General features: G+C 40.2%; 1 protein-coding gene and 1 pseudogene across 2 annotated transcripts in view; one reads left to right on the top strand and one right to left on the bottom strand.

The window, feature by feature from the left end:
* The window catches only part of ENTPD7 (ectonucleoside triphosphate diphosphohydrolase 7), a 39,362-nt gene that overhangs the window by 8,369 nt on the left and 4,350 nt on the right, over positions 1–26,643 (top strand). Inside the window, exons 4-11 of one of the 2 annotated variants that reach the window (XM_059054719.2) lie at positions 7,245–7,450; positions 7,695–7,845; positions 11,820–11,923; positions 13,595–13,651; positions 16,739–16,872; positions 20,372–20,538; positions 22,867–23,191; positions 25,900–25,985. In XM_059054719.2, coding sequence (XP_058910702.2) covers positions 7,245–7,450; positions 7,695–7,845; positions 11,820–11,923; positions 13,595–13,651; positions 16,739–16,872; positions 20,372–20,538; positions 22,867–23,191; positions 25,900–25,985 — 1,230 coding nt within the window. The remainder of the gene's footprint in view (positions 1–7,244; positions 7,451–7,694; positions 7,846–11,819; positions 11,924–13,594; positions 13,652–16,738; positions 16,873–20,371; positions 20,539–22,866; positions 23,192–25,899; positions 25,986–26,643) is intronic. The other variant, XM_067024881.1, reaches the window with a different exon arrangement.
* LOC136793654 (receptor-binding cancer antigen expressed on SiSo cells pseudogene) lies at positions 21,571–22,371 on the bottom strand (annotated as a pseudogene).

The raw sequence follows: 26,643 nt of genomic DNA, 5'->3' as shown, positions 1-26,643 counted from the left end.
ATAAAATGATTAAACAAATAATTAGGAATTGATGAAAACACCTAACACTCAAGTTCAACAGCTTATAAAAAATTAGGACAGGGCTTCCCTGGTGGCGCAGTGGTTGAGAGTCCACCTGCCGATGCAGGGGACACGGGTTCGTGCCCTGGTCCTGGAAGATCCCACATGCTGCGGAGCGGCTGGGCCCGTGAGCCATGGCTGCTGAGGCTGCGCATCCAGAGCCTGTGCTCCACAGCGGGAGAGGCCGCAACAGTGAGAGGCCCGCATACCACAAAAAAAAAAGGACAAGTGCTTGTGGTTGTGATTTTTATATTACATACATTGAATATAGTTATATTTTTTCCAACTTAAATTGTTCTTAATTCACATGATGAAATTATATCAATATTTTATATTGAAAAAAATGTTTTAATTTGAATTTTTTCAGCCATTGGTGGAACCTAGCATATCACTTCTTTTTTTTTAATTTTTAAATTTTATTTTATTTATTTTTATACAGCAGGTTCTTATTAGTTATCTATTTTATACATATTAGTGTATATATAGCATATCACTTCTGAGGTGATATGGCCCAGGATTTTAGAAGCCTGCATGGGGGTTTTCCCTCAGTAGTTTCAAAACTGAAGAGCTGTTGTTTTATAAACATATACCCACATTGCTTCCGGAAGGAGAAAGCAGAAGGTTTGCATCAGAACTAGAATTTAGGAAAAGGTAAATTTACAGATTGATGGGTGTCAGTAAGGATAGAATCCAGAATTTTTTTTTTAATTTATATTTCTAAAACAAACTTTATTTTTTAGAGCAGCTTTAGGTTCACAGCTAAACTGAGCAGAAGTACAGAGAGGTTTCCCATATATCTCTTGCCTCCCCACAACACGCACAGCAAAGCTGCTTTTAAGAATAATTTTTGTTAGATGTGTTTTAATCAACTATTTATCTAGCATGTGGTATATAGATGTGCTCCAACAACTTCATCATACTTAATTCATATTTTACACCCATTTATTCATTCATCTATTCACTTACTCAACGAACACTCTACACTGTGGTATCCAATAGGGTAGCCACTACCCACAGAGGCTATTTAAATATAAATTAATTTAAATTAAATAAAATAAAAATTCAGTTCCTTATTTGTACTAGTCACATTTCGAGTGTTCACTGGCCACATGTGGCTAGTAGCTATCCTATCAGACAGTGCAGAAAGGGAATATTTCCATCATATCAGAAAGTTCTGCTGGAAAGTGCTAGTCCTGGATACTGGGTAAATTGTGAAAATTTATTAATAATTTTTAGCATAAGGGGTACTTTTAGCATATATTCATACATATTGTGCAAGACAAACAGTGAACCGTTCTTAAATGTTCTGTATATTCAGTACATTTCATTTTCACCTTAATGTTTAATATTGTTCATTTTTTGGTAACCCCACTACTGTCTTTATTAGTGGGGAAATTTTTGTCTGGTTGACTTATTGTCCTGAAGAATGTAGCTGTTGAAAGGTGGTGCCTTCATATTCCTTTGCCATCTGGGAATAACTGTGAATGAGAGCTACTGTGTCAGCAATCAGCTCAATACTGACCTTCCTTAGGAGTTTTAATTCTGTTTAAAGCAAGTGAAAAAGAGCCATTACTTATGGTTAGAATAAAAATGATAAACAGATATACAGATGAAGTTAAGGGTTCTTATGTACAGTGGAAAAATTCAGAGATTTTGCTGGTGAAATTGAAGGCATTTATTTGCATTTATTCATTTACTTGTCCTTAATGGTGTTTATAATGTTTATAAGCAGAGCTTTAAATTATAAATGTTCCTGACTGCTCTGATTAATCTTGTTAGGAGATAAGTAGTAACCTTACAAGATGCTTTTCTGGGTATGTATTGCTATCATCAGTCATGCACAGCTACTTTGGCTATAATGTCATTATATTTGGTTTTGAGCCTTGAACAGAGTTGGGATTTGATGACATTTATCAAATAGGTGGTAGCTCCATGCTGATGGGGGACCACTTTAATGGACTTTTGGCATATTACTGAATTCTTTTTGAACTCTAGAAGTGGTATAATTAGTGTTGATTTTATAAGCTAGGTAATGGTTTGGTTAGTTATTGCTCTAATGCTGTTAATGTCTTGAGGATAATGGCAATGAAAAGCAATGTCTTCCAATTCTACCTTGGGTGATGTATATGTGGGTATCTTTCTTTTCATTGACTCAGCAGTGACCAGAGGGAAATCATGTTTCTCAAATAGAGAGGATATATGTGTGTGAGGCGGGGGTAAGTGCGTGCGATGGTGAATCAGATCTTTCCTGGGATGGTGGATGTGAGGGATCCAAAGCTTTTGGAACTTTTCTCTTGGGCTTTAGGTCTTCTTTAGGGGTTGACTTAGTGCAGTATCAGCAAAGCAGAAGGATCCCGCAATGCAAGTAATTAACCATGATGGGTAAGACTGGGACTGCAAATCAGAAATGAAGATATCCAAGAAAGGACCAGTGATCCATCTGCGTTGGGAGCCTAGACAGAGGAAGACCTTCAGGTGGTTGAAAAGTGTAAGAAGACTGATTAGGTCATAGGAGGTCAGAATTCCAGAACTTTCTGCGGCCTGAAGCAACTGATCAAGGATTCAAGTGGGAAATGTAACATAAATGTCATCTGGTCCTATCTTTCTCCCTTGTATTCTAGTGTCAGCTGACTTTTTTCTGCCAGTGCACACATGGTGACTTCTAAGAGAAGAGAAAGCAAAGTTGAGTTGTACCCAAATGAGAGCTGTAAAGTTGCTTATCTTGACAGGAACCAAAGAGGATGACAGGATGCTTTGGAAAGCCATTGAAATTTTCTAAGGAGACCAACTGATTTTGAATATAGCTATACAAAGACATAGATGAATTATTAACAAACTAGCAGCTTCATATTGTGAGCTCTAGGCCCAAGCCAATCAGTATTGATTGATATGTATCAGAGAAATGTGAGGAACATTGTGACTATATTGAGGTATGCAGATAAGGTAATTACTCTTGAGAAGCTGAGAGTCTAAATGGAGAGGTGGAGCAAACGAATATGAAAGAAGTCTTAGGGCTCATACTGAAATGTAAGCAAACTGCTTAAAGAGAATAATGACACTCCACATGTTAGAACAGAAGGAGGAGGCCTCTTTTAGGTCATTACAAGAATCAGCTTGTTGAGGGGAGGCTTCTTGATAACTGGGTAGCCGTATCAAAGAAGGGAAAGGGGGAGGAATAGGTAGAGAAGCAAACAGATGTTAGAAAAAAGGTCGCGTTAGAGTAGTGGTTCTCAAAGTGGTTACTGAGGCTTGGGAGTCTATGAGACCCTTTCAGGGAGTCTGTGAGGCCAAAACTATTTTGTTGATAATACTAAGATGTTGTTTGCCCTTTAAAAAAAATTGTGTTTAAAAAAGCATAACGCAATTTACCCATCTTAACCATTTTTAAGTGTATAGTTCAGTACTGTTAAGTATATTCACATGGCTATGCAGCCAATCTCCAGAACTTTTTCATCTTGCAAATCTGAAATTCTATACCCATTAGACAGCAACCCCTAATTTTTCCCTATCCCCAGCCCCTGGTAACCACTATTCCATTCTCTGTTTCTATGAATTTGCTTACTTTACATACTTCATATAAGTGGAATTATCTAGTGTTTGTCTTTTGTGACTGGCTTATTTCACTTAGCATAATGTCCTCAAGGTTCACCCATGCTGTAGCATATGGCAGGATTTCCTTCTTTTTCTAAGGCTGAATGATATTCCATTGTATGTATATACCACATTTTGTTTATCCATTCATCTGTCATGGACATCTGAGTTGCTTCTACCTTTTGGCTATGGTGATATTATTTGCCTTTTTCACTGAGTTGACATTTACACTGATGATGCAAAAGCAATGGTGGGTAGAACTGCTGGTGCCTTAGCACAAATCAATATAGAGCACCAAATTATTCTAGTAGTTATGGTAGTCTTCATTGTCACACAATTGCAGTGGGAAGAAAAGTCTAATTCCACTTAAGAATATCTTTTTAATATTATGTGTGACAAATTGGGAAATAGGGGGCTTCCCTGGTGGCGCAGTGGTTGGGAGTCTGCCTGCTGGTGCTGGGGGCGCGGACTCGTGCCCCGGTCCGGGAGGATCCCACGTGCCGCGGAGCGGCTGGGCCCGTGAGCCATGGCCGCTGAGCCTGCGCATCCGGAACCTGTGCTCCGCAGCGGGAGGGGCCGCAGCGGTGAGAGGCCCCGCGTATCGCAAAAAAACAAAAAAACAAAAAAACAACCCAACAAAATGGGAAATAGAAATTAAGCACTTCTGTTGCATACTCAGGTTGTCTCAAGGAAAAGCACTTAGGCAGTTGTTTGAGTAGTGAGCTGAACACAGTCATGGAATACTATTTTTCACTTGAAAGAATAACTGTCAGAAAAACTGTACATTTCAGATGTGGGTATTTCATAGACATTTTCTTGAAAATGAATGAAGTAAAAACCGGTCACTTTAAGGAAAATAACTGTCAGTATTTATTGCCAGTGATAAAATTTGAGCTCTTAAGTGAAAATTAGAAGTTTGGGAAATTTGTATCTGCCACTGTGAGTTTGATAGCTTCCCAATACTTAAAAGACTTTTTTGATAAAATTGGTAGTGATATTAATGAATGTGTGTGGTTTTTTGGTAGAATGAAATGTGTCACCATTAAGAAGATTTGCATAGCTCAGCGAACCAGTATTTTCCAGCATATGATGTGACAACGTTACGCGTGGGTAAAAGCAATTTAAAGTGAAAGATAGACCGGTGCATTTTAATGTAACAGTATGAAGAGTTCTTAGAGTTTAGATTCCACATTGCAACCAACCTTTAAGAAACTCCACTTGTCAAGTTTCAGTGTAGTACCAATGATCTAAAAAGTACTCTTCCCTTTTCCAACAACATATCTGGGTGAAGATTTTTTCATATACTTCAATTAGAACAACTTATCGTAACAGATTGAATACAGAAGCAAATATGAGAATCTAGTTATCTTCTATTAATCCAGACACTAAAGAGATTTGCAGAATTCTAAAACAATACCACTCTTCTAACTTTTTTGTTTTGGAAAATAGTTGTTTTTCATAAAATATGTTAATACGTAATGAGTTTGCTATTGTGTCTAAATAAATAAATATTTTTAAATGTTCTGTTTTATTTTCTAACATGGTAAATATAGATAGATGTACCACAAAAGCTCTTTGGGGTCCAATAATTTTTTTAAGACTATAAAGGGGTCCTGAGCCCCCAAATTTTGAGAACCAATGTACTGGAAAAAGTTATTCATTAAGCAGGAGGGGACAGGATCCAGAATCTTGTCAAAGAGAAGTAGAAGGGGTGGTTTTCAGAGAAGGAAAGCAGATAAAGATCTGTGAAGTAGAAAGATTGCTGATGAGAAATGAAAAGTCACTTTGGGCTGGACATGGATTTTCTTGCCTATTTCTTTTCTATCTGTGGCACACAGATGTCTACCTGGCTTTCCTGTGATAGAAGTGAGCTGTTAATGAGTTGATTGGTGGATTGTGAGCCCATTTCAGCCCAATCATTTGATTAGAATGGGAAGGTCTGTGGTGGAATGGAATCTTTAGGACTGTAAACTTTCTAGTGTGTAACAGACTTTTACCATCTGCTCCACTTCCCACAGCTCACTCTTATATCAGATCCAGAAAAAAGTCCTACCTGACCCTATCCTATGCTATAATTTACAGCATTGCATTGAAGCTTAAATATATGTTCTCCTCTTTTTAAAAAAATGCGTTTTGTGTTATAGAATAGGAAAGGTACTCAGCTCTACTTTTTTGATTTCAGAACTGTTTCTACATGGTCTTCTTTTCATCAAGTTTGCTTTTTTGTCCAAAGTAAGGAACTTTGTAGTCTGTGTAGCAATGTGAAATCACCAGTAAACACAGGCTAGATTGTTCTGAGAGGTATGACACATGGCTTACTTTTCTGGATTTACTGTGAAGGGAATGTTACCTGCAATTCAAGGCCCCTCACTTGCATGGGCCCCTTTTGTATTTGTAATGTTGAATATTTTGTGTAAAAGAACCTTCCTCCCCCATTATATTAGTTTCAGGCTTCACAAAAGCTAGTTCTAAAGGGTTCTATGTAAGGGTCTTGGGGATCTGGGGGTTAGCTCTAAAGACAATAGGGCAGAAGGGAGTTTAGGTGTATTACTTGAAAAAATTCACATTACTTTCAGAATATTCATTCAGTTATTAGCTCAACCTATGGTAATATTTATTCAAATTTAAAAGAATCTAGAAGGCAAAATTTTAGTCTGCCTACCATGCATTATATGTTAGCATCAAGAAAGAGCTCTCCTATTTTGAGTAATAAGCTAAAAGCCATTCTCATTCTCACCGGGCTCCTCTTCAGGTGAAGCCGTTGAAGAGGAGTCATCAATGACGTTTGTACTTTTCAGACCCTAACACTCTGAGGAAACTTTAATATTGATTAAAGCCTCATCCCTCAGGAGAAGGGTTTTACCAGCTTTTCGCCTTCTTTTCTTTCTGGATATTTCAGCCCTTTTCCCCAGAGAGTCTTCTGCTATTTGTTCTCCCAATAGTTACCATGTAACAATAAGAGCAGAGGTGCAGCACAGCACCGTGCTAACCGCTCAACATACGTTGCCTCTCTGAGAGTAGAGACCCCTAACTACCCTTATTTCACAGATGAGGGAACAGCTTGAGAGAAGTAATTTCCTGAAGGTCACAAAACATAGAAAGTGCTAAAGCTGAGACTCAAACCTTGGGGTTTTGGTGGTAACATCTTTACTTGTTCCGTCTTCCTGCTGTCAGCCAGATATCATTCTGCCATATTCTTCATGTTTATAGACAGAGAGGATAGATAAATAGAAAAGAAATTATTAGAATTGCTTTAGTTATCTAGTGTGCATAGCAAACCACCGTCAAATTTAGTGGCTCAGTATTTACTCAGGCCTAGAAGCCCTTTAATGCTTAGTAAAAGGTTTGCTACCCTGGCCAGTTTCAGAACTACCCCCAGACTTAGGGGAGTCATTTGGTTACCTGATTTCAGTATAACCCAGCTGTTGCCTCACATACATCAGTAAATATGGTCAATATTGTTTCATTCCTTTGTTAGGATGTGTAGTCCCATGTGCCTGGCACATGTAGGCACTTAATGAACACTCACGAGCAGATGAATTGAGTGGTGGTGCTATTTGCTTAACACTAGTTTCTCTTTTTGCCTGGCTTAGGTATTTGGCTCGAGTAGGAGATCTTGAAGCTACTGACACTGAAGACCCAAATCTAAATTATGGACTTGTTGTGGACTGTGGCAGCAGTGGCTCTCGGATTTTTGTTTATTTCTGGCCAAGACATAATGGGAATCCTCATGACTTGTTGGACATCAAACAGATGAGAGACCGTAACAGCCAACCAGTGGTTAAAAAAATCAAGCCAGGTACTAAATGGAATAGATTTCATTGTCATTCTCTTTTATCTGCTACAGAAATGAGAGGACAGAAGAGAAGAGGGAGAAAGAAAGCTACCCTTTTCTTCTGGAGGTTCTGGATAATGGGAGGGATTCATTGCTGCCCTACTCATGAAATAAAAGTTTAGCACCTTAAACAGAACCTTATGGGGGGTATCAGTCTTCTGAGTCTACGTGATCTGCTCTTTAAAGGAAGTATTTTATCTTACTTAAGGAATCTCTGCAATGGCAGACACTCCAGAACATGCCAGCGATTACCTTCGCCCTCTGCTGAGCTTTGCTGCTACTCATGTGCCTGTGAGGAAGCACAAGGAGACCCCCCTTTACATCCTATGCACAGCAGGCATGAGGCTTCTCTCCGAGAGGTGAGATGCAGGAGAGTGGGTGGCACAAGAGTTGAAAGTGCAGTTTCATACATTTTTCTCTGTGGTTCCCTGGTCTAAAGGCAGGATGTGGGTACAGCACACAGAGTTGACAGGTGGCACTAAAAGACTTCTTGCTCAAAATAGAGCAGAGCCACTCCTACACCCTTATTTCACAATCAGTTGATCACACCTCCATGTCATTTGCTTCTTTGGGATCCATATCTATTTGAGATGGCTGTAATGATTCTTAGTTTTGATTGAGGGTTGGGAGCAGTGGTGATGTAATAAATTTGGATCATGAGGCACCTAGAGGGGGAGCATAATTTCAGAAGGGTAGTAGGAGGGTCACCTGAGGGACTGGGTACCTGGGGGCTAGTAGGAGGGCTCTGGTAGGAATGGGGTTTTCTCTAGAACTTTGCCTGGCTCCCTGGTGATAGTTGGTGCTACTTGCAAAGCTTAGTCTCCATTTCTTTAGACCACTGTTTTCAGCCCCTGCGGGTTAAGTCTTTTCCACTTGACCTTGGCAGTTTAGCCTGGCTTCTTGCCACCTGATCCTTCTTCCTTCACTGAAAGAGGAGGAAGACAAAGAGGCAGCAGCTATGCTTAGGTCAGACCCCTCCTTGTTTGTGATTTCTCCCTTTTGACACCTCCCTGACCCCTCCATACTTATTATGGTCTTGAGGTAGGAATGAGCTCCCTTAACTGGAGCACCCATCCTTCTGGAATGTTCACAGTCTCATAGTCATCAGGTATTTTTTATTAGCTTAAATGTTTTTCCTTGATAAATAGCAGTTTCCTTTTCCACCACGTTTCATTTCATATACTTGGCCAACAGCAGTGAAAACCTCTGCCATGTGTGTAGGGCTCCATTCTGCTTGTGCCAGACATGTATGTATGTCAGCACTTCTTCCAGTTGGCTACTTTCCTTCTGCTCAGACACAGAGTTACTGGTTTACTGTGGAGAAGCAGATTGTTTTATGTAGCCATCTGTCAATCTGCAAGGCCTTCTAGCTCCTTGTTTTCCCATACATCTTGGTCTTTAAATTTTTTTTTTTGGTTTGTTTTTACTTATTTTTAAAACTAGAGTTTAAAATGTTATTGCTAGAACCTTACATCATTAAAGGAAATCTTAAAATCAGAACAAAGAAGTTATAATTCTACTATACTATCAAAACTGTTTCATTTTGTCCCATTCCCTTCTCTCTGTATATGTGTAACTTCTACAAAATTGTAATCATACTACATGTGCAGTTTAGAATTTTTGTTTTTGACATAAGTAATACATCATTCAAAATTTTAGAAACCATGGGAAGAGTATGGATGACATAGGTGGTGCCACATCACAGGGCTATGAATGGACTAAGGTCTCACAAACAAGGAAGGAGAGTGGAGGGCCAGAGAAAAAGCTGACTCGGAGGTCAAAAAGGCAGAGCCAACGAGCAGGGTGATGAAATGGCCACATTTTGTGTGTCTGGAGCAAAGGAGAGGATTGCCTCATCTCCTGGCACTGCACAGCTTTTCCTCTGTTTGGCAAAGAAGTTTCTATTTAAACAAAACTAACTATGTAGCTCCACCCCATTTGCCTAAGATGTTCCCTGTCATCATGGAAGCTCTGAATATTAGTATTTATTTTATCTTAAGAATTTTTAAAGAACTTGCCTTTAACTTGTTTCTTGATCACCTCTTTTAATAATGCCTAGATCTACCCTGGGCTTATGAAATCATTGCTACCTCTAAGGTAGCTATAGTTGTTGATGTAAGTATAACAGTCACTGCAAGAACCTGTTTTGTATAATTAATGCTTTGCTAATTTATTAGCATTTGTGAGCAATATTCAAAATGGGTTTGAATCCCCTGGACTGTATTTTGGATTTATTAGCACTAGGTTTTATTTTTTTGCCGAAGGCCTAGACTAACAGAATTTGTTCCACTGCCTTTTTAGTTTGTAGTGGAAATACCTTTAAAAAATTACAAAGTGATAATTTAAGAAAAAAAAACTTTATTATGGGAAATTTCGAATGTATATAGAAGTAGAGAGAATGATGTAATGAATCCCCATTTACTTGCCACCCAGCTTCAACAATTGTCAATGTTTTGCCATAAAATGTTTTTTTAAATAAAGAAACAATATTGAATTTTAGAAAATGAAAGTTCTGTCCTATACTGTGTAATACATGAAGAGTGTTTTGTTTATTAACATAAATTGGGATCATATTATATGTACTGTTTTGTAACCTGTTGGAACTCAAAATATATTGGACATCTTTTCATGTCAATACATGTAGATATAAATTGACCTCATTTCTTTTAACATCTGTGTACTATTACATTGCATGACTATACCATAAATTATTTAGCCAGTCACTACTGATGTACGTGCATTTAGGTTATTTCCAGTTTTTCATTGTTATAAATAATGCTATAGTATTTTTTCTCTTTGTATTCTTATCTGTTGATTTCATTGCAATAAATGTCTTAAAATGTAGTTGCTGGGTCAAAGTTAAGCACATTAAAAATGTTGATACATAGTCCCAGATTGCCCTTTAGAAAGGTTGTACCAGTAATTTATATTCCAAACAGCAATGTGTGTTGGTACCCATTCTTCCATGTCATCACCAAAACCATCAAGCCCTCTTCTTTGGGTAGTTTAGAACCATATCCAATAAGGAGGGCAAATAGCACCTCTAGTTCCCCATATGAAATTTTTATCATAAAAATTTCTTGTGTATAACAATGACATTATATATTGGAAGATTATTACTTTAAATGTAATTTTCACTTTCAAGTGCTAATAACATTCTTCACCAAGTCATGCTGACAACCAGGATAGCCAGCAGAATATTTTTGTAATGAGTAATTTTAAAAATCCAAGATAATTACTCTTATTTTTAACCAGCATTGTCTCTAGATTTATATGATTACTTCTAGCTTTGTTTCTTTGCTTGTCTTTATCTGATAATACTAATAACATAAAACTTTAGAGGACAAAACAGCACTGTAGAAACTAAGCTTCAAGCGTCATCCCCAAATTATGACCTTTGGATTTTGATCCTGATCTGGGTTTTCCTAATGATAAGATTTTTATAAAGAAAAAAAAAATCAACCCTTGAAATATGGAAAAGGAGGTTTAAAAGTTCATTGTTAATGTAAAGGATCATGTAAAATTTGTGGGCCAAACAGTGCTTCTTATGTGGTGATGTGAGACACTTTTTCTGTATTGTGTGAGATCTAAGGATGAGATTGTGTTCCGCAATTTAACAGCCTCCTTTCGTAGTGGTTAGGAATAACGTAATTACATCTGTTTTATAGATTATGAAACTGTGTTTCAGTTTCCTGCAGCTTATCCATACTTAGAACCATAGTCTCATCTTTTAATACTATTTGAATTGTAACATTGTATAAAGGATAAGTATTACTGTTACCATATTGCCTTTTAAGAAGGAGGCTATACTTTTTTAATAGATCTTTATTAGAGTATAATTGCTTCACAATACTGTGTTAGTTTCTGTTATACAACAAAGTGAATCAGCCATATGCATACATATATCCCCATATTTCCTCCCTCTTCCATCTCCCTCCCTCCCTCCCTATCCCACCCCTCTAAGTGGTCACAAAGCACTGAGGTGATCTCCCTGTGCTATGCTGCTGCTTCCCACTAGCTAACTATTTTACATTCAGTAGTGTATATATGTCGATGCTACTCTCACTTTGCCCCAGCTTACTCTGCCCGCTGCCCCATGTCCACAAGTTCATTCTCTATGTCTACGTCTTTATTCCTGCCCTGAGGAGGCTATACTTTTGAGTAATTTTAAACCTTTGAAATCTTGAAGGGGGTACCAAACAGAAGCAGGGGTCAAGTGTCTTGGGTAGGTGAACAGTGAGGTCTAACAAGGCTAAGTAGAAGGTCAAGTTGAGGTTGTTTGTGAGAAGAGAGTTTAACCATTAACTCTTAGGTTTTTTGTTCTTTCTTGCAGGAAGCAGTTGGCTATCTTGGCTGATCTAGTGAAAGATTTACCTCTGGAGTTTGACTTCCTCTTTTCTCAGTCTCAGGCAGAAGTGATCTCTGGGAAGCAGGAAGGTATTGGGCCTTGAGGAGTAAAAGTTTGCACTTGGGGTTTGTAGTTTGGGGGTGGGGTTGAATGCATGTTCTCATGTAGCCCAAATGTGGCCTGTATGATGAATTATGTTTCCATTTCTTGAAAAACAGAAAATCTTTTGTCTTCTAGTTACAGTTCACATAACGGAAAAGATTCACCTTTTTCAATCTCAGTATTGCCTTTTTCAGTCCTAAAATTCCCGTTTGGTTTTACTCCATTTCTTTGCTGAGACTTTCTGTCTTTCCGTTCATTGGAAAACTGCTCTTATTTCCTGGCTGTATAGCTGCTTTTTTTGATAATTCCAACACCTGTGTCATCTCAGGGTTGGCATCTTTTCCCTTGAGATTGGAAAGGTTGAGATTTTCCTAGTTCTTTGTATGATAAATCATTTTATATTGTATCCTGGATATTTTGAATATTACATTGTTAGACCCAGGGTCTTGTTTCAATCATAAAGAGAATGTTAATTTTTTTTTTTGTCTTAGCAAACTGGTTAGTTTCAAGCCTTGAGTTCTGACCTGCCTTCTGTGGGCTGTGATTCTGTTGATTCATTTTTCAAAGCTTTGGCACGGCTATTTGGATTTGTCCCATGTGTGTGCCAGCCAATGGCCAGTCTGAACCTGGGCACAGCCCATACAAATGGGTTGACTAGCCAGTATGTCAGATTTCAAAAGCTTTGATATGTTGTTTAGAGTCAGATCATGCATGTGAGCCCAGGAGTTCCTACACCAGTTTATTCCCCACTCTCCACAGTCTCCCTAATACTTTCTGGTTCCCTGAGGTTCACTCTCATGGTCCTTAGGTCAGAAAGCCAGGGATTTAATTTGCCCACTCTGCCATGCATTTCCCATGACTGCATCGTATCCAAGGCTAAGTGGCAGAGGACAGAGGGAGGAAAAAAAAAAAAAAACCAATAGGGATTTTCCCCAGCTCTTGAGGCTGTAGCTCCTCTGGTCAGAAAGAAGGATTCACATCCCTCAGAGGTTTAGGCATCTACCCAGTCTCTACCTCTGCTGTTGCAGGATTGCCTGGGGTAGGAGAGAACAGAATTTTTTAAAAAGCAAGGAATTTCTCACCACTCTTTCTGAACCTTTGGAGTCCCCTTTTCTGCTCCTTGGACCACAAAGCAAGGTCTTAAAGTTCTTTCTGTCCACATCTGGTGTGTACTTTTGTATTTCAGGCTGATTTTGAGTCCAGGCCAGGCAGTATCTGAGAGGGAAAAATGGGAAACTCACTGTGGTTTTGGTGGTACTTTAAAGTCTGATCTCTGTCCCAGTGTGCCCAGTATCATTTACTTTCAGAGTTCTCAGAAAGCTGCTCCATATAGTCTATCCGGAGTTTATACTTGTAGTCAGTGGGGAGACAGGGTGAGTGCGCTTGCCCAGAACTAGAACTCCAAGATTTTTATCTTTTAACATTTATTTTTATACCTTAATTCCTATTCATTGTAGGAAATTTAGAAAATGCAAATAATTTTAAAAGGGAAAAACATCACAAGATAAAAGATTTTAAATTCATACACTGAGAGTGTGGAATAAAATACTGTTACCACTTTTTTTCCAAGAAAAGGAGGAAAAGAGCAGCCCTGGGAGAGGTATATACACGCTATAGCAGTAGAGAATTAAGCAAGGGCTTTTATATTTCTTACTTAGGGGTTTATGCATGGATTGGAATCAATTTTGTTTTGGGAAGATTCGACCATGAGGATGGTGAGTAGTATTGTCTTCTTACGACAGTTCTAAGGGCTGAAGGTTTATGTCATAACCTATCAGTAGCATATACGTGCTAATTTTGAGTTTTCTTTCTTTTTTTTCTTTCATTTTTCAAAACTTAAGATGCTTTATTTCCCAGTGCTAATTTGCTTTCTTTTATTTCTTTTTAACTTTTTAATATGGAAAGTTTCAGGCATTCACAAAAGTAGAGTAATTAATAAAATGAACCTCCATGAACCCATTACCTAGTCTCAAGAGTTATTAACAATTTGCCATTGTTTTGTTCCCACACTCCTTCTGTACAACACAGGTTTTTTTCCCTACTGGATTTTTCTAAAAATATCTTTATTGGAGTATAATTGCTTTACAATGTTGTCTTATTTTCTGCTGTAATCCTACTGGATTTTTAAAAGCAAACACCACACATAATCACTTTGTCTTCATGTACTTCAGTAATACCTCTAATAGATAAGGAGTTTCAAAAACCAACAAAAATATCCACAGTTCCATTTTTATTTGATTTTTTCTTTTTTTTTTTTAAATTTTTTTGCTGCACCATGCCATGCAGCTTGTGGGAATCTTAGTTCTGCAGCTTGTGGGATCTTAGTTCCCCAACCAGGTTTTGAACCTGGGCCCTCAGCATTGAAAGTATGGAGTCTCAACCACTGGACAGACGGAATTCCCCCTCAGTTCCATTTTTAAACTTAACAAAGTTAACAATTCCTAATATCATGTATTGATAACAACCATCTGATACCCAGGTAGAGAGTTCCCCGATTGTATCAAGAATATTTATTTGTAGTTGTCTTGTTCAGGTCAGAATCTGAACATAGATCAGAAATTACATTTGATTGATAGGTCTGTTTTAATCTATAACAGTTAACCTTCCCCCCCAACTCTTTTTTCCAAATCATTCAACAACAACAACAGCAAAAACCCAACAACCAAAAAACAACCAAAACTGGGTCACTTGATGTAATGAATTTGCCACATTCTGGATTTGGTTGACTGAATCTTTGTGGGATCTTTAACATGTTTTTCATCTCCTCCCCCGCTTTTGTTCTGTAAACTGGAGGTTAGGTATAGAAGCTTGATTAGACTCAGATTCAGTTCTTTTGGCAAGAATAAATCGTAGGTGGTGCTGTTTCCTGCTGTATCACATCAGGAGTTTTGTAATATCTGGTTGTCTTACTTTTAGTCATGTTAAGACTGAACAGGTGTTCAGGGTTCAGGTATTGTCAGTCTGATCTGATATAAAAATTTTTTTCCATCCACTTTTTTTTTTTTTTTTTTTTTGTGGTTCGCGGGCCTCTCACTGTTGTGGCCTCTCCCGTTGCGGAGCACAGGCTCCGGACGCGCAGGCTCAGTGGCCATGGCTCACGGGCCCAGCTACTCCGCGGCATGTGGGATCTTCCCGGACCGGGGCACGAACCTGTGTTCCCTGTATCGGCAGGCAGATTCTCAACCACTGCGCCACCAGGGAAGCCGTTCATCCACTTTTCACCTAATTGTTATAGCACCCAATTGTGATCGTTACTTAGATTTGTTTTCTCATTAGAGGTTGCAGAATGGTGATTTTTCTAATTCTGTCATTCTTTCTGCATTTAACAGTTAGGATTTTTATATAATGAAATTTTCTTCATTAGCCGTTTGGTTATCCTGAAATATAGTTCCTACGGGAAAGACAGAATGAACCCTTGATTCTTTGCTTTTATTTATCAAGTTTTTGAATAATGAGCTGGTGTCCTAGGAACTTCCGAAGGTAACCAGTGCATTTTTTTTTTCAGTATCCTTATGAACTTGTGGATTTTAATTTATTTGATGCATTGCAGTCCATCACATCATTATTCTTTTTGGTGCTCAAATTTTACCATCACTGGCCAGTTGGAGCACCTTTAAGTTGGCTCTTGTACCCTTTTAACATGATCCCAGTAGTCTTTTCTGTTTCCCTGGCATATTGGCATACCATGGTATTCTGTGCTCATCTTGTATTTTTTCTACTCTAGACCCTAGCATCAGCCATTTTTTTAAGGAGCGCTTGTTTCTTTTAGTGGAAAATGATGTTTAGAGATCGTGGTCTAGACAACAGTGGTGCTCATTGCTCCTGGATTATCACCACTTCTAGGCCTTTTCAGTGGACAGAGCTAGGAAATGTGTTTTTTGTTTGTTTTTGTTTTTGTTTTTGTGGTACGCGGGCCTCCCACTGTTTGTGGTCTCTCCCGTTGCGGAGCACAGACTCCGGACGCGCAGGCTCAGTGGCCATGGCTCACGGGCCCAGCCGCTCCGCGGCATGTGGGGTCTTCCCGGACCGGGGCATGAACCCGTGTCCCCTGAATCGGCAGGCGGGCTCTCAACCACTGTGCCACCAGGGAAGCCCGAAATGTGTAGTTTTTAAAAAAGAAAAATAAATCATGATCTCATAGTGATAGTTCCGATTCATATTTAAGATTATAAGATTATTGTTTAATTCCTTTGATTTTATATTAAAATCAAATCCTTTTTCTCTTATGCTGAATATTTATTCCTAAAGCTATTTACATAAACATTTATTTAACTTTATTCCATAATATGTTTAATTGTTTAAAAATAATAATACCAATAATGTATTACCAATAAAACTACCGGAATGCGGGCTTCCCTGGTGGCACAGTGGTTGAGAGTCCGCCTGCCGATGCAGAGGACACGAGTTCGTGCCCCGGTCCGGAAAGATCCCACATGTTGAGCGGCTGGGCCCGTGAGCCATGGCCACTGAGCCTGTGCGTCTGGAGCCTGTGCTCTGCAACGGGAGGGGCCACAAAAGTGAGAGGCCCGCGTACCACAAAAAAAATAAAAATTACTGGAATGCAGTTTAAGTTATTTGTTTCTTTTGTCATTAAGATATATTCTACAAGAGATACATAGTCAAAATACCATGTTTTAAGTTGCTTAAAGTAATTCTTCTCTGTATAATATATAGTTGGTACAGTTAGATTAATTTATTTCAGCTTGCTTTCAGTTTTTTAAGGGATTTCTGGGTTTTTTTTCCCTTTAAACTTAATTTTGGCTTTTAATTACTAGACCCCTCTGTTCCCTTATTTGTTTCAGAATCAGATGCTGAGGCTCCCCAGGAATTGGCAACAGGACGCAGAAGGACAGTAGGGATACTGGATATGGGAGGAGCCTCTCTCCAAATTGCTTATGAAGTTCCTACCTCAACTTCTGTCCTTTCTCCACAACAGGTATTTTACCTTTTGGGGGAATTCAGTGGCTAGGCATGCCAGTCTTTGAGAAGGAATGGCACTATGTTTGGACTTAGACCAAATGGCCTGGGTCCAAATGTTGGTTCAGATCATTGCTAGCTTGTGTTATCTCGGGTTGGTTACCTCTCTGAGCCTCAGTTTCCTCGTGTGTAAAAAGAGAATAATAATAGTATCTACTTCATAAAGTTGTGAGGATGAAATAATACCACGTGTATAAAGCACTTAGCAAGCTGCCCAGCATGTAATAACGTTTAATACATTTTAGCAATTATAACTATACTACTTATCTGGAAGAGTTGCCTGAGGATTAAACATGGTAATATAAATCCTGGAGTACAGTATTTGTTACATACTTGTTAATTAAACATTATTCCCTTTCCTTTACTGATGATTCCATCCTTGTGCTTCTGTTATTCCTTACCTGACTAGAATATAAAAATGTATTTTGAGGGAGAAGTTTCATCATACAGAGGAAGAAGAAATAAAACATTTTTTAGCACCTAGTATGTGCAAGAAATAAGACATGTTACACTGCCCCCAAAAGCTTATAATCTATCAGTGGAGAGAGCCTGCGATAACAGGCAGACCATGGCAGTGTTGTAATTTGATCTAAACCAGGGTTTCTCATCGTTGGCACTATTGGCATTTTGGGCTGAGTAAGTCTTTGTTGTGGGGGCTGTTCTGTGCATTATGTGATGTTTAGCAGCATCCCTGGCCTCTATCAGGTACAGCAACACGCGTACTTCCCCCAAACTCCCAGTTTTGACAATTAAAAGTGTCTTCAGACATTGCCAGATGCCCCTGGGGGTGCAAAATCACCTCTGGTTGAGAACCTTGGGTCTAAACAGAGAGCCACAGCAATGTGGGAACTGGCACGGTCAACCCCATTTGCAAAGGCTTGAATAGGAGCCTTCCATGCTGCCTTCGTGGAAAGTAAGGTCTTTACCTGGGCCTTGGATGATAGTAGGCTTTCGCATAGTGGAGGTTGAGGGAAGGCCATCTGCATGGAGGTGACAGTATGCACAAAGGCACAGAAAACAGCAAAGAGCCCAGAATGTCCAGGTAATGATGTATAGCCTGTTGCAGTATGGGATTTTCAAGTGTGATAATAGGGAAGGCTGGGAAGATAAGATGAAGTTAGATCATAAGGAATCTTGGGTGCCATGCTAGGGGATTTGGCTTTTTTATCTGTAGACAGTGGGGAACCAGCAAAGGTTTTTGAGTAGGGCAGTCATATGGGCCTAAGTTTCATCATCTGTGAAATAATTAAACTCTGAAGGTCCCCAGCTCTGAATTTTGTGACTGTGTTAATTGTGTGACTGAGTTCCAATCTTTTTTTTTTTTTTTTTTTTTGCTGTACGCGGGCCTCACACTGTTGTGGCCTCTCCCGTTGTGGAGCACAGGCTCCGGAAGCACAGGCTCAGTGGCCATGGCTCATGGGCCCAGCCACTCCGCGGCATGTGGGATCTTCCCGGGCCAGGGCACAAACCCGTGTCCCCTGCATTGGCAGGCGGATTCTCAACCACTGTGCCACCAGGGAATCCCCTCCAATCTATTTTTTAAGAAAGTCATTTTGGTGTCAATAGGAGAAAAAACTGTAGGTCAGGGAACCTTGGGTGAGAAGTGCTAAAGAGCTAAACTAGACAGTGTAAGTAGAAATGGAAGGGAGGGGACAAATTTCAAGGGATATTTTGGAGTAAAAAAACAGTGCAATGTGGTGATGTGGGTAGGGCAGGAAGGGATGGCCAGATGCTGAGGGTCCAGCTTAGGTAACTGGAAGGGTGAAGAACCTAGTCACTGAGAGAGAGAGACCACAGGGGAAAGGGCAGGGTTGATGCTAAGCACACAGGTATGGTTTGGGTGAGAGTACCTTTCTGGTCTCTAGCTCTGAAGTCCTATCACCAAGCAGTTCAATTTTGGGTATGTTGAAAATGTGGGTTTGGCATTCAGAAGAGATTGTCTGTGGTGGGGTTGCAGATTTGGGGACCTAGGTTATGAGACTATTTAGTCTATATTTGTGAGTATGTATTCAACAGGTAAAATGAAGGCATGGTTCTGATACTAAGGAATAGGTGACAGGTGGCATTGAGCCTTAAAGTCTTAAACAAATGGCTTTTTGTGCGTGTGTGCAGACTTAGAAAGAAACACTGGTATAGAAAGTATATTTGCAAGCAACAAATTAGATGTGTACAAAGCAATATAATGGATCTTTGTGCTTAGTAAAGAAAGGAAAGAAACAAAGAGACATAACACAATAGCACTTTAAACATTTTAAATAATCCTAAATACCTAATTTTTTGTACCGTTCACAAAGTTGTGCAATCACCACTGTCAAATTCCAGAACATTTTATCACCTCAAAAAGAAGCCCCATATTCATTAGCAGTTACTCACCATTCCCCTCTCCCCAGCCCTGACAACCATTAATCTACTTTCTGTCCCTGTGGATTTGCCTATGGAACCATAAAATATGTGGCCTTTTATGTCAGGCTTCTTTCATTTAGCAAAAGTTTTCAAGGCTTATCCATGTTGTAGCAGATATCAGTACTTTATTCCCTTTTTGGCTGAATAACATTCCATTGTGTGACCATGGCACATTTTGTTTATCCATTCATCAGCTGATGGACATTGAGGTTGTTTCCAGTTTTTGGCTATTATGGATAACGCTGCTATGAACACTCATGTACACATTTTTGCGTAGACGTGTTTTCAGTTTTCTTGAGTATATACCTAGGAGTGGAGTTGCTGGGCACAGTAGCATTTTCAGAAATTTAAAATAAATACATTCAAAACAATCCCATTTTGCAACAATACATACGAACAAATACTACATATTAAGCACATTAGAATGGTTGCCTGTGGCAGGAGGCCAGAATGGCAGTGAGTATGAGGATAAAAGGAAGTAAATAAATAAAAACAAAAGTGGGGCTTTGCCATGATAGTGTGCCATGAACTGAGGAATATGACGAATTCAACCTCTGTACCTGAAGTCAAAAAAAACAAAAACAAAAACAGAGGTACAATAAAATTGAACTTTTCTAATCCTCAAATCTGTCACAGGGACTATTAAGGCATCTTGAATAGTTTTAGAAAAAGCCATAGCATAGATCTCATGATGATCTCTCAAATTCCTTAAATTTATTTTTGTCAAAGGATTTTTTTTTTTTATTATAAAAGTAGTACATTCCCATTTTGGAGAATTGGAAAATCAGAAAAGCACACACCAGATAATGACATCATCTGTAATGATTCTACCTTCTGTCTAACTACAGAAAGTATTTTAGTCTCTAATTTGTTATTTAGTCTCTGATTTGTTCCTTTTTGTGTAGTCTTGTCATTTTACGTCTTTGTTTAAAATAATGCTGTGAGGATGAAAGAATGCTACAAGACGTTTTAAAGAGTAGTCATAGCAGATGAAATCTAGTCATACCTTTCTAGAAGTCAACCAAAAGTAAAGTTCCCTTTACATCGTATTACAGGAAGAAGCTGCGAAGATCTTGCTGGCCGAGTTCAACCTGGGCTGTGATGTGCAACACACTGAACATGTGTATAGGGTTTACGTCACAACGTTTCTGGGATTCGGGGGCAACTTTGCCCGGCAGCGCTATGAAGACCTTGTGATGAATGAAACTCTTAACAAAAACAGGTATGTTTGACATGGGATCTGTGATTCTGAAATAGAATGTTGTCAGGCTGCAGATATTAGGAAAAAATGGTTACATCCTACTAGATAGATACGTCCTCGCTTCCTCCTTTCTGACCACCCCTGCCAATGGGGTAGCATCTTTTAGAGACCCTCTATTAGTAGTCCCCCTTGATCTGCTTGAGGGTGCCTTCTGATCTTTGTTATTAGGACTCAAAAATGTACAGTGGCTTATTGGGGTGACCTCTTGCTGTGCCCATCTTCAGACATGGTATCACAGGATAAGTGAGATCAATTAAGTCACCAATTTAAATTGTGCAGTGTAATGTAGCTCCTGGAAGTTCATTCTATCAATACATGGAAGTGCGCAGGACATGTCTGCTGAATTACAGTGGAGTTGCATCTTACGTGGGACTTAAGGTTCCATAGTGTGCATAAAAGAATCTTAATCAAAATTAGCCTTTAAAATAGTAGTTAAAATTAGCCTTTAAAATATTCTCTTTAAGTCCAGAATAGAAATTTTTTCCTCCAGCATTGGACAGACCACTGATTCTTCATTTATGTACCAGGTGAAGTATTTAGACCATAATGTACAAATAGTTGTGGGTTTTTTAGCATTTAAAATTATTTTTATCATTATGCACATTAAAGGAAAGCATAATAGAGAGCAGAGTTCTTTTCCACCATAAAACTATTTACCCCCATTTGTTTAGCTGGAAACAGTGGCTTGAAGAGCTACTGGTTTATTCCATTTGTAATAATTTCTCTACAGTAGTCAATTGTCTTATATTGGGAGCATGTTAAAGAAAATATTGTCTCATAAGCCTTTTTTGTTTTTCTGAGTCTAAACTCCTAAGAGTTCAAGGTGCTTTGGGGGAATCCTGTTATCTGGATGATTGATGAATGCATTAAAACCAAGCAGTGTATTTGTATTCTGAAAATACTCTTAAATCCATACAAATGTTGCTTGGGTTATGGAGTTCAGATCACTCCTGCTGACACTATGGCATCTGAAGAACAATTACTATGAAAGTTTCACACCAACTTTAGCCACTGTACTTCCTCTTCCATTTCCTTCCTTTGTTGTTTTGCTGCTCTTTTATCTCTGTATCATGTTTTTTGCTGCCTCAGAAGAGGCTGCATCATCTTCTTCTCATGCATTGGTATTTTTTTTTTTTACCATGTATCTTAAGTTACCTAGTTCAGAAGATTGATTACTCATCTTGTGTATCTGCTCATCTATAGAGAAACCTGTGCTTCCTGGGATGTTAAAACTTAATGTTTCTCTTTTTAATAATTTTCTGAGTTTTCCTTATAGGTGGTGTCACATCTTTAAAGTAGGCTAGGTTCCACTTGTTCCAAATTTTTTTTTTTTTTTTTTTTTTTTTTTTTTTGCGGTACACGGGCCTCTCACTGCTGTGGCCTCCCTCGCCGCGGAACACAGGCTCCGGACGCTCAGGCCCAGCAGCCATGGCCCAGGGGCCCAGCTGCTCCGTGGCATGTGGGATCTTCCCAGACCGGGGCACGAAACCGTGCCCCCCGCGTCAGCAGGCGGACCCCCAACCACTGCGCCACCAGGGAAGCATTTTGTTGTGTTGCCACCTTCCCATTCCCTCCTTCAGTCTTTACACTTGCGGGTGCATCTTCATCCCAGGAAGTCCGCTCTTCAACATTTGTCTTAGGAACTGATGAGTAATTAACTGTAGTTGGCCAAGTTATTTGGTCTCTACCTAACTTCCATCTTTGGCCAGATCTGCATATTAATCTCTTTAGGAATAAGAATACTGTTGCTAGACAAGTACAGACTTTAATTAACCAGAGCTGTGTGACGGCCATGGTGGGAATCAAAACCTGCCCCTCCCCTCGCCCTCAGAGCTGGGCATGTACTCGGTCACTTTTGCCACCCATTGCCACTGCATCACTGCCATGGTCCCCGGCTCAGGACACTCCTCAGCCCTTCCCACTTCACCTCCTCCCAGTTGTTTTTTTAAACATTAGAATTGCACTCAGAATGGTGAGATCTTTTCACTTTTAAGAGGCAAATGGGAATGAAGACCAGAGGGAGAACAGCAGATTCACATCTCCAGTTTCACTATACATTGGGAAATATACATGTTGACTAAAAGGTTGAACAAAATCACTGCCATATTTCTTTCTTTTTCTAAATTGAATATGCATAATTTAAATGTTCATGTGACACAACTACGTGGTAACACTCCATCCTTGTTTTTAGGGGTGTCATGTAGAAGAATAACAAGACGTCTAGGAAGCATCTTAGAGGAGGCTGAGTACAGTAGTGATGTGTTTTGTTTGTTTTTGTCATTGTGACAGGTTTCTGGGCCAGAAGACAGGTCTGAGTCCCGACAATCCATTTCTAGATCCCTGCCTGCCTGTGGGACTCACAGATGTGGTGGAAAGGAACAGCCAGGTCCTTCATGTCCGAGGAAGAGGGGACTGGGTGGCTTGTGGGGCCATGCTGAGCCCCCTGTTGGCTCGCTCCAACACCAGCCAGGCCTCGCTGAATGGCATCTATCAGTCACCCATTGACTTCAACAACAGCGAGTTCTACGGTTTCTCCGAGTTCTTTTACTGTACAGAGGATGTGTTACGCATAGGTGGCCGCTACCACGGGCCAACATTTGCCAAGGCTGCTCAGGTAAATTATTAATAATAAAGTGACTCATCCTGGCAGCAGCCATTTATTGGACGCCTAACTTTGTGCCAGATGCCGTGCGAAGGGCTTTGCATGCATGATCTCACTGGATTCTTGGCAGGAGCCCTGTGAGCCCTCATTTTACAGATGAGGAGGTAGACTTAGAGAAGTTAAGGAACCTGCTGTGCTATACTGCCTTCTAATTAATTAAGCTTAGGTTTCCATGGGTGTCCTATTACCCAATTTGTCACCCAGGTCTAATATTGTCATGGTGGTTAATGGTTTTTCCTCCAACTTTCCAATAGTCTTAATTAATGTTTGTGGCCAAAAGTGTCATCTCCAGGTATTTTTCCCTTACTGGTTGTTCCCAGGTGTAATGTGCTTTTGGAGATGATGTCACACAGGTGGGCAAGTCCACTTATATTTTCTTACCTTAAGTTTTAAGAGGCCAGGATGTTATAGGGTCACTTAGAATATTAAAAAGATGTTGCAAAAAGCAATGATAGTGCATTTAAATTGCAGAAGAAGTAAATATTCACTTAGAGCACATTTAGGACTTAAGCATCTTACAGGTTTAAAGCATTAGTTATTTGGACAAGTAAAAGTTTAGCTAGCTTTCTACAGTGTCTGCTTTAATTTAGATTCATCTCTTTTTAATTTTTGTATATCTGTCTCTTTTTTTTTTTTTTTTTTTTTTTTTTGTGGTACGCGGGCCTCTCACTGTTGTGGCCTCTCCCGTTGCGGAGCACAGGCTCCCGACGCGCAGGCTCAGAGGCCATGGCTCACAGGCCCAGCCGCTCCGCGGCACGTGGGATCTTCCCGGACCCGGGCACGAACCCGTGTCTCCTGCATCGGCAGGCGGATTCTCAACCACTGAGCCACCAGGGAAGCCCTATCTGTCTCTTTTATCAGAAAAATTTATGGGGAGATCTGTCCTCTCTTATATTTTTTATCCTTTCCCTTCTGCTTTCTTAGAATTCTCTAAGGTTCGCTTAGTATAAGGCTTCCAAAAGGAATAATATCTGGGGCTTCCCTGGTGGCGCAGTGGTTGAGAGTCTGCCTGCCGATGCAGGAGACACGGGTTCGTGCCCTGGTCCGGGAAGATCCCACATGCCGCGGAGCAACTAAGCCCGTGAGCCATGGCCGCTGAGCCTGTGCGTCCGGAGCCTGTGCTCCGCAACGGGAGAGGCCACAGCAGTGAGAGGCCTGCATACCGCAAAAAAAAAAAAAAAAAAAAAAAAAAAAGGAATAATATCTGCAGTGTTTGTACTATTCTGTTCTCTAAAGGCAGTCCCTAAGAAATATTGAGGAAAACCTGGTTTGTATTTGCCCTTGCCTCTAGGAATACCCTCATATTCCCTTTCCTTTCCAGCATCCCCTAAGTGTCCATAGCCTGAACCTTTCCCTCATTTTAAAACTTCCTCAAATGCTATCCCCTTAACATCAAAGGGCTCAAGTTATTACTTGCCCAAACTGCTAGTGGCTTAATATGTTTCCTTTCCTAGGTAAAAGATGATTTCGTTCACCCTTTTTTTTTTTTTTAACTTTGACTCAACGGTTATCATCCCAGTGACACCTTCCTTGGCCATCCTATACAAAATTGCAGCCCTCCCCAATATTACCTATTTCCCTGTCCTGCTTTATTTTTCCCACAAGCACTTACGTCATCTAACCCACTCTGTGTATGTATGTGTATATGTATGTATGTATGCATGTATATTTGGTTATTGTCTGTCCCCCACCACTAGAAAGTAAGCTTCGTAAGGAAAGAAATTTCTGTCTGTTTTATTCACTGCTGGATCCCCCGGCACCTAGAATAGCACCTGGCACATAGTAGACATGCAGGAAATGTTAGTTTACTGAACAAACCAAAAGGAAAGATTCCTTTGGTGAGAATTACAACACGGAGGCAGGCCAGTGATAGATCTTTTTTTTAATACAAATTTATTTATTTTATTTATTTAATTTTTGGCTGCATTGGGTCTTCGTTGCTGCAGGCGGGTTTTCTCTCGTTGCTGCGAGCAGGGGCTACTCTTCGTTGCAGTGCACGGGCTTCTCATTGCGGTGGCTTCTCTTTGTTGCGGAGCACGGGCTCTAGGTGTGCAGGCTTCAGTATTTGTGGCACACGAGCTCAGTAGTTGTGGCTCACGGGCTCTAGAGTGCAGGCTCAGTAGTTGTGGTGCATGGGCTTAGTTGCTCCGCGGCATGTGGGATCTTCCCGGACTGGGGCTTGAACCCGTGTTCCCTGCATTGGCAGGCGGAGTCTTAACCACTGTGCCACCAGGGAAGTCCCAGTGATAGATCTTTGACCATTTTCTGTTCCATCTGTTTGACCTACTCATGTCAGTCCTACATAGGATAGAATGAAGCTCTGTTTGGCTTTTGATGTTGCTACTCCTGGTCCTAACCTTACCCATCTCTGAAGCCTAAGAGGCTCGGGAGCCATGTCAGGCAGGGTTTGTAGTGAACGTGGAGGCAATAGGAATAAAAAGGACTACTCCCAGGTCACTCAAGTCACTCAGTGGCCTGAGTTCAGGGACTTGCCTTGCCCAGGACCTGGCACTGTGTTTGGTGAATGAATATGCCATTTCTGTTTTCCTTTGTCAACTAGTAGCCCACAAGTAACTTTAGAAATGGAACAGCTATGACTGTGGCAGAGTTACAGTTTGCCTCCCATTTCATGTTGCACCATTTCTCTGTGGTTGTTCCAGGATTACTGTGGCATGGCTTGGTCAGTACTCACTCAGAGATTCAAGAATGGCCTCTTTTCATCACATGCAGATGAGCATCGACTCAAGTAAGTAACTTCCTTTTCTCCCTTAGATGTGGCCTTAAACTGTATGAACAGGACTTACTTGGTGGTGCATGGTTAAGAATCTGCCTGCCAATGCAGGGGACGTGGGTTCGAGCCCTGGTCCGGGAAGATCCCACACGCCACGGAGCAACTAAGCCCGTGCGCCACAACTACTGAGCCTGCGCCCTAGAGCCTGTGAGCCACAACTACTGAGCCCGTGCACCACAACTACTGAAGCCCATGCACCCTAGTGCCTGCGCACCACAGCTACTGAGCCCACATGCTGCAACTAATGAAGCCCATGCACTCTAGGACCCGCATGTCACAACTATTGAGCCCCCGTGCTACAGCTACTGAAGCCTGTGTGCCTAGAGCCCGTGCTCCACAACAAGGAAAGCCACCGCAATGAAAAGCCCAAGCACCGCGACAAAGAGTAGCCCCCACTCGCCGCAACTAGAGAAAGGCTGTGCGCAGCAATGAAGATGCAACGCAGCCAAAAAAATAAAATTAAATTTAAAAAAAAAAGTGTATGAACAATGAATGAGAGAGAGTGAGTGATAGTACAGATTAGATTTTATGTTGAAGGAGAATTTGGTTATTTCAGATTTTGATTTTCTGAAAGGTAGAGGCCAAAATAGTGAGTTTATTTTAATTAAGCCAA

Source organism: Kogia breviceps, chromosome 2 (genome assembly GCF_026419965.1).
Source record: "Kogia breviceps isolate mKogBre1 chromosome 2, mKogBre1 haplotype 1, whole genome shotgun sequence".
Lineage (NCBI taxonomy): Eukaryota > Metazoa > Chordata > Mammalia > Artiodactyla > Physeteridae > Kogia > Kogia breviceps.
The sequence above is the reverse complement of the archived record's forward strand: the minus strand, read 5'-3'. Positions and strand labels throughout refer to the sequence as shown.